Source organism: Aspergillus melleus, assembly GCF_016097325.1.
Source record: "Aspergillus melleus strain CBS 546.65 chromosome Unknown contig5, whole genome shotgun sequence".
In the NCBI taxonomy this organism is placed as follows: Eukaryota; Fungi; Ascomycota; class Eurotiomycetes; order Eurotiales; family Aspergillaceae; genus Aspergillus; species Aspergillus melleus.
In genome coordinates, this window is record NW_025763374.1 from 3,809,588 (window position 1) to 3,823,198 (window position 13,611).

At 51.1% G+C, this 13,611-nt stretch overlaps 7 protein-coding genes and 2 non-coding genes across 9 annotated transcripts; 4 read left to right on the plus strand and 5 right to left on the minus strand.

Annotated features, from left to right (window-relative positions):
• Positions 1-127: 127 nt before the first annotated feature.
• Positions 128-1,828, plus strand: LDX57_009670 (uncharacterized protein; the record flags this gene model as incomplete). Its single annotated transcript, XM_046091403.1, has 1 exon — positions 128-1,828. One exon carries the CDS (start codon positions 128-130, stop codon positions 1,826-1,828), a length of 1,701 nt encoding a protein of 566 aa, XP_045947380.1.
• Positions 1,829-1,983: 155 nt separating this feature from the next.
• On the minus strand, positions 1,984-3,147 carry LDX57_009671 (sterol desaturase family protein; the record flags this gene model as incomplete). Its single annotated transcript, XM_046091404.1, has 1 exon — positions 1,984-3,147. One exon carries the CDS (start codon positions 3,145-3,147, stop codon positions 1,984-1,986), a length of 1,164 nt encoding a protein of 387 aa, XP_045947381.1.
• A 131-nt stretch (positions 3,148-3,278) lies between these two features.
• LDX57_009672 (uncharacterized protein) lies at positions 3,279-4,801 on the minus strand. The gene is made up of 2 exons (XM_046091405.1): positions 3,853-4,801; positions 3,279-3,789 (listed from the first exon to the last, which is right to left on the minus strand). Exons 1-2 carry the CDS (start codon positions 4,342-4,344, stop codon positions 3,631-3,633), a joined length of 651 nt encoding a protein of 216 aa, XP_045947382.1. The 5' UTR covers positions 4,345-4,801; the 3' UTR covers positions 3,279-3,630.
• Positions 4,802-5,607: 806 nt separating this feature from the next.
• GPD1_2 (glycerol-3-phosphate dehydrogenase family protein) lies at positions 5,608-7,507 on the plus strand. The gene is made up of 3 exons (XM_046091406.1): positions 5,608-5,928; positions 5,997-7,108; positions 7,166-7,507. The coding sequence occupies exons 1-3, from the start codon at positions 5,876-5,878 to the stop codon at positions 7,237-7,239; spliced, it is 1,239 nt and encodes a 412-aa protein (XP_045947383.1). The 5' UTR covers positions 5,608-5,875; the 3' UTR covers positions 7,240-7,507.
• An 8-nt stretch (positions 7,508-7,515) lies between these two features.
• LDX57_009674 lies at positions 7,516-7,614 on the minus strand. Its single transcript has one exon. It is a non-coding gene; the product is annotated as a tRNA-Ser (tRNA).
• A 526-nt stretch (positions 7,615-8,140) lies between these two features.
• On the plus strand, positions 8,141-8,239 carry LDX57_009675. The gene has a single exon. It is a non-coding gene; the product is annotated as a tRNA-Ser (tRNA).
• A 289-nt stretch (positions 8,240-8,528) lies between these two features.
• On the minus strand, positions 8,529-9,397 carry fgaDH (chanoclavine-I dehydrogenase easD; the record flags this gene model as incomplete). Its single annotated transcript, XM_046091407.1, has 2 exons — positions 8,529-8,725; positions 8,809-9,397. The coding sequence occupies 2 exons, from the start codon at positions 9,395-9,397 to the stop codon at positions 8,529-8,531; spliced, it is 786 nt and encodes a 261-aa protein (XP_045947384.1).
• Positions 9,398-10,092: 695 nt separating this feature from the next.
• LDX57_009677 (aldehyde dehydrogenase family protein) lies at positions 10,093-11,748 on the plus strand (the record flags this gene model as incomplete). Its single annotated transcript, XM_046091408.1, has 3 exons — positions 10,093-10,507; positions 10,600-11,686; positions 11,736-11,748. 3 exons carry the CDS (start codon positions 10,093-10,095, stop codon positions 11,746-11,748), a joined length of 1,515 nt encoding a protein of 504 aa, XP_045947385.1.
• A 335-nt stretch (positions 11,749-12,083) lies between these two features.
• LDX57_009678 (phosphotransferase family protein) lies at positions 12,084-13,520 on the minus strand (the record flags this gene model as incomplete). The annotated part of the gene is made up of 2 exons (XM_046091409.1): positions 12,084-12,994; positions 13,073-13,520. The coding sequence occupies 2 exons, from the start codon at positions 13,518-13,520 to the stop codon at positions 12,084-12,086; spliced, it is 1,359 nt and encodes a 452-aa protein (XP_045947386.1).
• Between the last annotated feature and the right edge of the window lie 91 nt (positions 13,521-13,611).

Below are 13,611 nucleotides of genomic sequence, written 5' to 3' on the forward strand. Positions count from 1 at the left end.
GAAGCGGGGTGTGAGGGGCTTCAGCCTCGCGATGAATCCTTCTGGCCATGACGTGGCGCTTAGCGTTCGATCGCTCGATTTCCCTTCACCCCCGCTTCCCCGGCCTGTTCATTTGTGTGACGTGAGAATGGAGGTGCTGGGAACGATTGTCAACGCTGTGCAGATTTTCGAGACATGCGTCAGCACATATAAATTCATCTGCCTTGCAAACAACGTGGGCAAGGATGGCGATCAGATCGTATCGCGACTGCAGTGGCAATATTATCGGCTCATACAATGGGGGGAGAAATCGGGGATTGAATCCAACCCTTCAAGTCGGCTGAACTGGGAGGTCGCCAGGAGCTTGCTGGAAGAGCAGCAAGAGTTGCTAACCTCTGCCGAAAAGCTCAAATCCAAATATAATCTCGACATTGCTGACGATGAGGGTTCAGCTACGCTGAAGCCAGAAGAGAAGCCCTTCGAGACTTCCTCTAGCTTGACCAGGTTTCTTCGCCATTTGACCAATTCAGAGTCAGGTAGCCCGCGAGCTAGGGCCATTCAAAGCCATAATAGCCCCATTCGACGACTTCGCTGGGCCAGTACGGGGAAAGAAAAGACAGACCGTGTGGTTAGCGATATCGCAGAGTTGAATGACCGTCTGGACTACCTGTTAGATTCAGCTGACCGCGAGAGACTCCATGCTGCATCAGACTCATTGCTCAGAGACCTCATCACACACTGTAGCAACCCTAGCGAGGTGAACACCATCAGTACGCTCCTGAATCCTTCAACCTCGGACTCGAGCCTCGCTGCGGCCGCGTCTTTGCGACAGATTCGCCTGCTACTAGCGCCATCCAAGGGCTCTAAACAGAAATCCGAGCCGCGAGGTGCTCCTCTTCAAATCCTTGAACTTCGGCCGCGACGTCTTACTCCTCAGTACTCGGACCACTCCTTAAAATACGCGGGAATCGAGGCCGCGCTTTACAACGGACAGAAAGTCATTGTAGAATGGAAATACGCTGGAGATCCAGGCTGGGACCAACTCGCTAAATATGTCCGCCGACTAGCGCTGTTACTGAGTAGAATGAATGATCCGTCGTTTCATACTCTGCCGTGGCATGGTCTATTGCCGTGGCGTGAAAGGTCACTATTTGGTTTTGTGTACAGATATCCAGTTCAAACAGAGGGGCTCAAAGGCTCTTTCCGGTACGAGTCTTTGCATAAGGTGATTCAATATTCCTCGATTGCCCCGTTAAACCGCCGTGTGAAGATCGGCATGGATATGGCGGAGACGGTGCTCCAACTACACACAGCCGGCTGGCTACACAAGGGGATTCGGTCCGAAAATATCATTGCATTCTTCGCTCAGGACGAAGTTCTCCCAGAAAAAGCTCATCTCGTTGGGTTCGAATACGCCAGGCCTGATTCTGAAGATGGTTCAGCCATAACTCAACTTCCCTCTGGCTCCCCCAGCGCAGATCTATACCGACATCCGAAGGCGCGGGGCACTCGTCGGAAATCATACCGCAAGTCATTTGATCTCTATGGATTGGGCTGTATCCTTCTTGAACTCGCGCTCTGGAGGCCATTGGATCAGATCCTTGCCGAGGCCTACCCTGCCACTGGTGAAGATAAAGACCACCCCGATGGGATTCCCACAGACGAGTCTCGAGCGCCGTCGCTGCTGTCATTCCAGACATGCCTGCCATTGCAGCTGCTCATCATGCATCAGGCTGGTAGCGTATTCTGCGATACCATCGCCCTTTGCTTTGAAGACCATGCGTTCGATGAAGATGGGCTGGAAAGACAAAAAGCAGTTCTGGAGAAACTGGGAACGATTCATATATAGAGAACCTGATGGCGGTCTGTTTGTAAAGTCACATCATTTAGATCCATCATGAAGCCTGCCGTTGATACCAAATCATAACTCTCTCTCAGTGGTATAAGACACATTTCTATCATACAAGCGAGGCGCAAGGAAAGAAATAACAAAGCCAGTACCCACTAGAAGAGGTCCATCCACACCACCTTATCATAGTCGACATTCATCGCCTTTGCCTCTACCCTCTCACCACAAGTCCCAAACAACCGATCCCAAACCCTCGTTTGCTTCCCGTAATTAAAACTCTTCCGATATCCCCTCCGATGATGCAAGTCATGATCCTCCACAGCCAACTCAGCCCCACAAAGCAGCAGCAGCCACAAAACCGGCGAAGGAACAAAAGACTGCACACGAATACCACTATGGCCGGCAATTTCAGCAAAGTTGATATACTCAAGACAGAGCCACCACTCATAAAAGCCAAGAGGAAGACCGACAAGCCACAGCGTGGCAAAAGCCAGCAGAGGCACGATAACAAGCTCCACGAGTTCTTGTTCGTCATCCGCAAAAGCCGTAAAGGCCGCAGTAGGGTGCTTGGTCAAGTGATGTGTCAGGTGGTATTTCCAGAGAAAAGACACCTCATGACAGGCGCGGTGGTAGATGTAAAACCAGAGGTCGAGAGCAATGCCGTAGAAGCTTAGCTTAACGAGGAACGGCACCCATGACGTGAAGTTGCTGATAGCAGCGAGAGGCGAGATGTCAGGGCTGTAAGTGATGAGCACGGCTAGAGCAACGCGAGAGCCTGCGACCTTGCACAGAGCACCCAGTATCCTCCCGACGGCAGAGTTAGGTATACCATCTCGATCAGCCAGATCTCCATCAAAACAGCCGTACTTGTACAGCCCACGGCGTAGCAGACGAAGAAGGTGGACAATATTGAACGCATATGCACCACTATAGAGGACGAACGTGGTCCGTTTCTCAAGACAGCGCCCCGTCAAGAAAACCCAAGCCTGGTGAAGCAACATGGGCATGGCAGCAAAGACGATGATAAAGCGGTTCACCGACCATTGGGACATATATGGGATTTTATCGGACTTTGGATGACTAGGCAGCGGCTGGCGCGGAAAGACAGGGTAGAGGTTCATGAAATCGGTGAAGCGTTGGTATCCGTCCCATGTGCTTCGGTTTTTGAATGGCCAATCTGAAGTCATAGAATGGGGGTTGGAGGCGGCAGCCCAGCCCATTTTGAGATTTGCTTGAACTGAGTCGTCGTTTGATTTTTGTCGCTGACGGCAAGGTTGGATCCTTGAGATATAGTCTTTTTGGATAACTACTTCCAGCATGATCAAAATCGGTGGCTAGTAGGATCACCCTTGTGACATATCATACAGTATAACAAGGGTCAATGGCGGTCAAGCAGGTCATTCTCAATATCCCTTGCTTAGACCGGCTGATCCTTTACTAATCTGGAATACATTGAACGATGTTGCATATTTTGGCTTGTTTTAGTTAATTCGGCCTGCATTTGTGACCTGCATTTGCGGTCTATCTTGGAGAATGAATAAGAGAAGGAAAAGGGGGGGAATGCACAAACGAGTTGTATAGATCTTTAATCGTTGCGAACCCAGAAGTCAGTCATTTCCCCAAGCTAGTTCCGGAATGTCACATTCAGTCAGTCTCTGCATAAATTTCAATTCGCCTCTGCTCCGTGAAAGGGTTCTTGCAAGAATAACGCATAACCTATCTATCGAAAATGAAACTCAGTTTCAAATGATGAGAGAAACTTTTATACACGGCCTATGTGGGAAAGACCTTGTTACCACTGTCTAAAACGGACTGCGATACTTGCGAAACACGTTCAACGGTTGAGCTGTCTGCAGAATATTCTTCAGCAAAGTCCCATAGTCCCAGCCGAGAGCTGCCGCAGACAGAGCAGTCAAACTTGCTTGATCTTCGCGTCCCGGACGACCAGGCCCCGTCATGTTCTATAATTCACACCGGGTAAGTAGCCAAGCTCATCCAGAAATTAAAACGTCATATGAACTTACCGGCTTCATGTTGATGTCAAAGAGCGCAAAAGAAGAGTCCTTGCTGAACCGTCGTATATCCACCCGAATTGGAGCCGTTGCCCCAATCAATTCGGCAATCTTCGCACATTGATCCATGATATCCCCAAACGCAGGATCTTTCATCTCCTCCTCCGAAGCCACCCGGGAGTTGGCAGTCACCGCGACGACGCCATTGTACGGCGCGATACCATCCGCATGGTTGAACCTCACAACGGGCAAGGTACTCCAGTGCCGCGGCCGACCCGGGGATGGAGGCATCACGGTAATTGTCGCCTCCTCGCCGGCCAGAAACTCCTCCAGCATAACGAGAGGGGATTCACCAAGCAGAGTCTGCACATGGGCTTTAAGCTCGGCATCATCATGACAGACCTTGACGCCGTGGCTCCCTCGACCACGGACCGGTTTCCCCACCACGGGGTACTGATCGATAGAGTTAACCAGCTGGTCCAGATCATCGGAATCGCTGACCATCCAGGAGCGAGGGAGAGTGAAGCCACCGAGATCTCGGAGCTTGCCGTTCAGGTACGCCTTGTCGTCAAATTTCTCAACTAGGCTAGGTGGCTGGCCCACGATATAGAGGTCTGAGGCATGGGCGTCTAGTTTCTTGGAGATTTGAAGCGGATGCGACGAGAACAGGATCGTGTTCGCCCACAGATGTGTAACGCCTTGCTGCACGGCAGAGTATATGCCCTCTTCTGTGTCGGGGAAACACCACCCCTCATGCTCCTGCGGGGAGCTGCTTGGGGTGACCACATCGAGGCCTTTTGTTCGGAGAGTGTAGGCAATGTCAGCTCCGGAGTCTTGGTAGCCTGGAGAAAGTTAGTAAGGTAGCTTTCTTGGATTTACTACAAGGCCTTTCAATGGGTCGTTCAAAATCACTCAACGGATAAAGGATCCTTGACGGTTTCGGGAATGCCCGAAATTCCTACCTCCTGGTTTCCGGGGTTTGCGCACACCATTGATGACAGGCGGATCAATGGCCTGATAAAGCAAAGCCACGGTCGGTGAGGTGCGGCTGGACGAGTATCTAATCCATGTTTTGCCCGCGATAGCTGAATTCCACCCACGGGGTGACGAGCGCAAAGCACGGGAAACAGGGTTCGGCATGATGCCGCGTTTTCAGTTGGCAGAAAGCGAGCACTGCTTGAGTATACTGAAAATAGATGAACCCTTGAGGCGAGCGGGATAGGAGAGGCAACAGAGTAGGTAGAACCAACTGGTGCAGAGCGAGTTGAGATGGATATAAAGAGGGAGACAGTAGAGGCCGGAGCCACGCGAGTCAACCTTCGGAGCAGTCCGACATGGCGATCCTTTCGGACCGGTTCCGACGGATATTAACCGCTTGCCATTTGGGTCGATTTACATGACAACATGACACAGCTTAAGACTGAGTGTCGCGGGGAAATAAGGTAAGAATCAACGTGGATTTTTCTCTTGGCATGTAATGCTTAAATTTATTCTATAACATCTTCTAGTGAACAATATTATACGGTGTAGTATCGTAGTCTTCAAATACCCACCCAAGCGGAATTTCCCACCCATTCTTCCAAGCCACCTAGGAAACCACCACAATTTCATTTTACCACCGGGGCCACCGTTTTTGAATTGTGAATCCTGATTAAGCCAGAATCGGATTCTCCCTCTTGCTTACTACATCTTGTTCGGCGAGACACACCATGAGGCAGGCAGGCAGGCTACCGCGCATGGCGGGCATGCTATTCCCATGACGAGCTCGTTTTCCTTCTTAACCAAGAATAGATAATTCGGTCCCTTGTTGGAATGTTAGAAGCCTAGGAACAAGGAAACCTGATGTTGGAAACCGTGCCCAGCGGAAACCAACGGAGGCGATGAACACATAGCTATGACGACATAGCACGGACCAACCTACTAACCAGGGATATAAACCAACACAATTGACCAAATCACGGTTCTGGTTTCCGTTACACATTTCGTCCTCGATTTTACTTAACTGATTTTGACCTTTTGGAAATAAATCACAACCATGTCTCCTCCGCAGCGAAAACATAGAGTAGCCGTGATTGGCTCAGGGAATTGGTACAGCGAAAATCTAGCCCCTTGCTTCTCCCACGGCCGCCTGAATATCTTTACTTATGTATATCCAGGGGCTCAACGATTGCAAAAATCGTCGCCGAGAATACCAAAGCACACCCCGACATCTTCGAAGAGGAAGTGCGTATGTGGGTGTTCGAAGAAGACATTCAGATTCCCGAGTCCTCAAAACACCGCAAGCAGTTAGGCGACCAGACATACAAGCTCACGCAGGTGATTAACAAAGTACACGAGAATGTCAAGTACCTGCCTGACATCACACTCCCCGACAATGTGGTCGCCAACCCTGACCTACCAGCAACGGTCAAGGATGCCACCCTGCTAGTCTTCAACCTGCCGCACCAATTCATCTCCAAAACGCTGGACCAGATCAAGGGCCACCACTTACCATATGCCCGTGGCATCTCCTGTATCAAGGGCGTCGACGTCTCGGATGGAACAGTGACGTTGTATTCCGAGCTGATCATGGAGAAACTGGGCATCTACTGCGGTGCTCTTTCTGGCGCCAACATCGCCACAGAGGTAGCGGCCGAGAGATTCTGCGAAACCACCATCGGCTACGATCCTCCTCCTATGGATCTGAACAAACCCCACAGCGCCCCTGAAGACAACCTGATCAAAATTGACGTGCAACGACAAAAGAAGAGCAAGGCCACGCGCATCCACCTCGAGCCAATGCCGCAAGAATACCCGCACGTGGACTCAACCTTGCTCGAGGACTTGTTTGAACGGCCGTACTTCCACGTCCACTGCGTGCGCGATGTCGCTGCGGTTGCCCTAGGCGGTGCGTTGAAGAACATCATCGCTCTGGCCGCAGGCTTCGTCGTGGGGAAAGGATGGGGAGAGAACGGAAAGGCCGCCATTATCCGTCTCGGAGTCCTAGAGATGGTCCGGTTCGGACGATACTGGTTCCCCAAGTCTGTTGAAGAGAGGACATTTACAGAAGAGAGCGCCGGCATCGCTGATCTGGTGGCATCTTGTAGCGCGGGCAGAAACTTTCGGTCTGCGTGCCATGCAGCTGAGAAGGGAGTTAGTGTCGATGAGATCGAGAAGACGGAATTGAACGGTCAGGTGTTGCAAGGGACTTCGACTGCCTATGCGGTTAGGGACTTTCTTGCTAAGAATGACCAGTTGGAGGAGTTCCCGCTGTTTGTGTCTGTTCATGGTGAGTCTGCCCGATCTTGTTCTTTTGCTTGGTTTGACCGTTCTAACGATTTGTTAGGAATCCTTGAGGGCACTGCGAAAATCGACGATCTTCCAGCTTTGGTCAGTAAGAAGAGGACTGCGCGATCGTAGACCTGCTGGGATCATCTTGATAGAAAAGCCTGTAACGAACCGTATAAGCAACTTGGGTATATATTGCAATCACTTGGTCCATTTTCATCTTGGCTGCCCGTCGTAAGCTCCAATATGTTTCATCCTGCGGATTAAACCCACAGACGAAGACTCGTACGACTATGAATATTTTGCACAGCACGTAAAAAAGGGGCCCTCTTAATCTGAGACACAAAAAAAGGCCCAATCTCTGACTGCAAGAATACCGTGTATCGTGTGATAAAAAGCCAAAAAGATCGTCAGCGACAGGACTCGAACCTGTGCGGGCGAACCCAATAGATGAGATAGATGAGGATCCATTCTAGTCTATCGCCTTAACCACTCGGCCACACTGACTGATGCTGCTGACTCAGAGAATATTTATGCTTTATGTGAATTACTGAGTGACGATTTGCCCTGACGGATAAAGGCCAGAATAACATTCTTGCTCTCGGTACAATGATCAAGGTCAATCGAGAAAAACCTCAAAGATATACGCGCAACCAATCAAGCTCACTACTAGGGTAGTAATTGACATCGCTCATCGCTACGCTAGTTTTGATCCTCATAGAGCGACCAAGATATTAAACCAGTTGCGTCAACCTTGACTGCCTCGTTGGCTGTATGGCATAATTGGCATTGTCTCCGATTCAGATGCAAGCAATGTCAACATCAATCTCTAACATCCTACATTGGGAACTGAAATGGTGCGAAATACGTTCTTCTTATCTTTGAACCTAGGCAGCCTTGACATAATGGATGTAACTGAGAGCAGTGCTGATTCATGTTGATACTAGTGTTGTCCATCGCTTTTCTAAAGCACACAGGCTGCAACATTCCCTTTGGCTCATAGAGCCAAAATCTGAGTACCTTAGCATCACCAGTCAGTGTGGCCGAGTGGTTAAGGCGATAGACTAGAATGGATCCTCATCTATCTCATCTATTGGGTTCGCCCGCACAGGTTCGAGTCCTGTCGCTGACGGTTTCGTTTTTGTTTTTTGCGCTACCCGCTCTTTATTAGTCTCCAACAGACAGATTATATGCGTGTGGCTCCATTTCAAGCAATTTGATTTCAATGGCCAGTAACAAACTTAGTTGTGTCTTGTTCATCAGGTGTTCTCTTGTTCTTCCACGGAATGATGGGCTGGTCTTCATACAATGCGTACCCTAAATATGCTCTCAGTCACATATAAGTCTTATTCCAATATCTATCACGAGGACTGTCAAATTCTTTCTTCTCCCTTATCAAAAAGGCTAAACAAACGCATCACTCAAGGAAGCCCAGCCCCGACATTGATATTCGCTCCATATACAGGCCGCGAATCCTCACTCAACAACCAGACAATCGTCCTAGCAACGTCATCAGGTCCAATTAGTTCCAGACCCCACTTCTTCCAGGACTCCTTCAGCTGCTCTTCTGTCTTGGCCTGTGGAATGAACTTTCCAAGCATAGGAGTCACAGTAGCGCCTACTCATCAATCAGCAATATTGGTACATACCTAGACGTGCCCTATCAGGCACGGAAGAAACGAAGTAAACAAGATCACTCACCCGGCGACACCGCATTCACCCTGATTCCCGAAGCCAGGGTATCCTTCGCCACGGAGGTCGAGAAATGCGCACACGCGGCCTTCGAGGCCCCATACGCAAACACATCAGGGCTATGCATCATCGACGCAATGCTGGCGATATTCACAATGCTGCGATCCCCCTTCTGCAGGTCCTTCATGGCGCGAACCTGCGCCTTTGTGGCGTGGAAGACGCCATCCAGATTGACACTGAGAATCTTCTTCCAGGTCTCCTCGTCCTCCTCAGCAATATTAGGCGACTGGCGAACTCCCGTGGCCTGCGGGATGCCAGCCACGTTGGCGGCGCCATGAAGATCCCCGAATGTCGAGACGATAGTTCGCACCCATTCGTCGACGGCGGATGACGATGTCACGTTTAGAGAGGTGCAGTGCACTTCGGTAGACGGGTTGATCGTTTTGACGGATTTAATGAGCTCGGGGAAGTGCTGCGTCGAGAGATCGCCTATCGCTACTGCTGCTGCTCCTCGATGGGCGAGGAGACGAGCGGTGGCGGCACCCATGCCGGATGCGCCACCGGTGATGGCAAAGATTCTGGATGCCACGGATGCCATTGCGGTGGATGGATTGGTAATTGATTGATTGAAGGAATGGAGGGGAATGGGAACTGATATAGTGGTACCTACTCAGGGGGAAAGAGATTGTGCCAAACCTGGTGAACGGAGTTTCCCTTCTCTGAGGTTGTGTCACAAAGTCAGAACACACCAATGATGGCTAGCATAGGCCCCCCTTAAGTAGACCTGTGTAGCAATTCTTCGCCCGCATCTGTATCCATGCAGGCCAAGCGCAAAAGGATATCCGAGATCCGACATCCACGGAATACTTCAGTCTCACATCCGGCGACTTGGCCATCACCTGGTCGAAGGTTCTCCTCAGGTATAACTCGAAAAATAATACCCAATCAGGATTTTGTGCAACTTATGCCTGCTATCCAGACAGGAAAGCTTGGTCAACCGAGGAAAGCGACGATCCCCCGCTGCGAGCTGCATGTCTGGACCGGCGGAGACTAGGGTTTTCCTTGCCATCGTGACTTGATGCGTGAGGGGTTGTTTCTGGGCGCAGGTCATCACCCTCTTCTTATGCACGTCTGGGCAATCATAGTGGTCGGATTGACCGAGGGGCATTGTTACATATTGCATGATTGACTGACGATAAATATCCGTGATCGAACTGCGATCGAGACGAGAGGTTGAGTGTGTTCCCCAACATCCAAGCACAGTCAGTCGGTTATACACTTCGCACTGCCAGAATGACCGTCATCGAAAACCCCTTTCCTATCCCCACTCAGCTGTTTATCAATGGCGAAGTAGGTATCATGCCTTATAAACTCAAAACATTAGGTACTGACGAGGAAAAGTTCACAGAGTCGAGCTCCCCCGAGCGATTCTCCATCTACAACCCAGCCGATGGCAGTCTCGTCACCGATAAGATCCAATATGCCGTATCGGATGATGTCGACCAGGCAGTGCGCAGTGCCCAGGCTGCATTCCGGAACAAGGCCTGGGCTGGAATCACGTCCCAAGAACGAGGTCGCGTTCTGAAGCGCATTGCCAAAGCCATTGAAGAGAACAAGGAGGAGCTTGCCTGGTTGGACCGAATCGCCATGGGCAAGCCCGTTACCAATGGTATCGGCGAAGCGCAGTTCACGGCCGATATATTCGAATGTACGTGCACCTCTGCCATGGCCCCTGTATTCATGTCTATACAGACCGACCAAAGTCCGTGAACCAAATGCTAACCTCAGCACCAAAATCAGACTACGCCGGTTGGGCCGACAAGCACGCCGGCGAGACCTTCCCCGCTGACGATGGATTCCTCAAGATTGTCCAGCACGAGCCACTCGGTGTCTGCGCCGGCATCCTGCCCTGGAACGGCCCCATGGCCACGACCGCCTTCAAAGCCGCCCCGGCCCTAGCCACCGGAAACGTCATCATCCTCAAGCCGAGCGAGAAGAGTCCCCTCTCGGCCCTGCGTCTGGCATCCCTCCTGACGGACATTCTCCCTCCGGGTGTCCTCCAAGTCCTCAACGGCGCCGGAGCCACGGGCGAGCTCCTCGCGCGACATCCTGACATCCGCAAGATCAGCTTCACGGGATCCGGCCTAACGGGCAAGAAGATCCAGCGCGCCGCCGCAGAAAGCAACCTGAAGCGTGTGACGCTCGAACTCGGAGGCAAGACACCGGCGGGGATCTTTGACGACTGCAACCTCGACAACGCAGTCCAATGGGCCACGAAAGCCATCACCTCAAATTCCGGACAGATCTGCATCGCGGCGTCCCGCGTCTACGTCCAGGAGAGCATCGCAGAGAAATTCATCGCCGCATTCGTCGAAAGCATCAAGGCCTCGGCCGAAAACATCGGCGACCCAAACAGCAAAGATACCCAGTTCGGGCCATTGGCCGATAAAGCGCAGTTCACGCGAGTGCAGACCTTCTTCAGCGAAGACGCGGGCAAAACACAAATCCTGACAGGCGGCAAACAGCACGGCGAAACGGGCTACTTCTTTGAGCCCACGGTGCTGTATAACCCAGATCCGCAGGCAGCGGTGTACAGGAACGAGATCTTCGGGCCTGTGGCGTGCGTGCGGACGTTCAAGGACGAGGAGGATTTTCTGCAGATGGCGAACGATACCGAGTATGGGTTGAATGCGGCGGTGTTTACGAAGGATATCAACCGGGCCATGAGGATTAGCTCGCGGCTGGAGAGCGGCACGGTGGGTATTAATTGTGTGACGATGCTGCATTATCAGGTGCCGTTTGGAGGGTCGAAGCAGTCGGGCTTTGGTAGGGAGCTTGGGGCTTATGGGTTGAAGTCGTATACGGAGCCGAAGTCGATCTATGTTAAGTAAGTGTTGGGTCTGGATTGTATTGCATGATTGCTAACAGTTGTGAAGTCTGAACAGCTAGGTTGGCTCTGTGTCACGGGCACGTTTTAGGATGGTGAGCGACTGGCTAGGTGTACAATTCTTAGTTCATGCGTTGTTCCAGAGTTTCAAATTGCGACTATCGTGACAGATATTCGGCAGACTGACAGAGGAAGGAGATGCCGTATTTAGCACAATGAATTGCATCTTGTAAATCTCATCGTTCCTCCATGAGGACAAGCTATACGAGTGTATCACCCATGAACACCAAATTGACGAACAAAGTAAATAGTTGAAGATTCCATATATATAATCGAATAACGCTTTATGTCTTGGCATGTAGCAGACCTTGGACCATGCAACTCCTGGAAGCAGCGATTACCACATATGTCTCAAGTTTGCAGCTTGCAAGCCAAGCCAAGCAACCGCCTTGTAGAACAAACCATCGTCATTTCTTGGATCGTCGTTAAGGGCAGACGAGGGAGAGCGAGGGATGGAGCCTGGCTCTGTTATTAGGTTGTTGGCTATGAATTCCTCCTTTGTCATGTTCCCGTTATCCACAAGCGCTTTCTCGTCCTCCATCTCGTCCAAAGCTTCATCATACTTGTCCAGCTCGCTCACCTTCCTCGCCGCGAACACCTCAAGCTCCTCTGCATTGTCAAATATCTTCTCGCGCCTCGTCCACTCGGTCCCAAAATGTCGGCGCAACTGGGTAAAAGGAAAGCTGCGATAATCATTGAAGCCAGATGAGATGAGCATATGGAGCCACATGGCCCCGGAGGCCTGTGACCACTTGACAAGATCGGAGAGCTCTCTGTCTTTATGCTCAGGCATTTTAGTTTCTTCCTCCTCCAGGACACGTATAAAAAGCTCTAGACATCTGAAGTACCGGGCGGCAATCTTAGGCGGCTCGTCATCCGTGCAATCCCACGTGCTATTGACGGGCCTGTCTTGGAGAAGCCACCATGGCGCTGAGCCAAACAGCTGCGCGGGTCCGATGTATGACCATTCCAGATCCACAACTCCAACGACAGTGAGATCTTCCCTGCCCCGGACAATTAGATTCGCTAGGCCGAGATCGTCGCAAATCAGCTTGAACTTGGTACGGTCATATTTCGCGTGGACCAAGTCAGGTATCAGGCTTTTTAGGATCTTGAAAGCCACGTATTTGGTTTGAGCATCATACGAATCATCGGTCGAGTTCGGCTGGTGGACAAGCTGGTCCCAGTCTTGTGTAAGGACATATTCAAAATATTCGGTCGTCGTCGCGAACCCCTGGGCTCGATCACCTAAACATAATTTGCTTAATCAATATACATGGTCACAGAATTAGGGGAAAACCGGAATAGGAAGACAGCAAGGCGTACCGAAAGTGTTGACGCCTCCGTTCTGTAGGATGCTATGAGCCTTAAACGTTAGCGGCCGTTGCGGTGTCGGGCTTTGCGATTCAGTACGTGGCGGCGTAAGGCTACCGATGCGGTCGTGATCGAGCTTGAAAAGCTGGAGCAGGAAATTTGCCAACTGCCTGTAGATAAATTCAACATCGCCATCGCTGATATTCTCCCTCATAACTCTGCTAGGTCGCTCGGCGTCAGGGTCCCGAAGGAGGTCGTTAAGGCTCACACCGTCAATGAAGTCCATCATGATAAACGGACCTAGACTAAGTGAATTGGTGGCCGCCGGGCCCCACGCATGGACCCTGGGAACAGGAATAGTGGTCCTGTTACGGATAATATTCAGAGCCGTCACCTCCATAGCTACCTTCTCGTCGGCGTAGTCGTCAGAGACCCTCCCCACACGAGGGAAACGAACCATCCAGGCGGTTCTGTCACTAAAGACCATCTTTATGCCGGCATTGAATGCCCCATAATGAAAGGTACCTTCAAGTTGGCAGGGGAGCTTGTCG

Bases quoted from the DNA above. Each gene is read 5' to 3' on its own strand.
- LDX57_009672 (XM_046091405.1), bottom strand. From the start codon at position 4,344: ATGGTCAGCGATTCCGATGATCTGGACCAGCTGGTTAACTCTATCGAT. The intron at 3,790-3,852 runs GTAAGTTCATAT...TGTGAATTATAG, and splicing joins TTGACATCAACATGAAGCCG to AACATGACGGGGCCTGGTCG.
- GPD1_2 (XM_046091406.1), top strand. From the start codon at position 5,876: ATGTCTCCTCCGCAGCGAAAACATAGAGTAGCCGTGATTGGCTCAGGG. The intron at 5,929-5,996 runs GTACAGCGAAAA...ATGTATATCCAG, and splicing joins GTGATTGGCTCAGGGAATTG to GGGCTCAACGATTGCAAAAA. The intron at 7,109-7,165 runs GTGAGTCTGCCC...ACGATTTGTTAG, and splicing joins GCTGTTTGTGTCTGTTCATG to GAATCCTTGAGGGCACTGCG.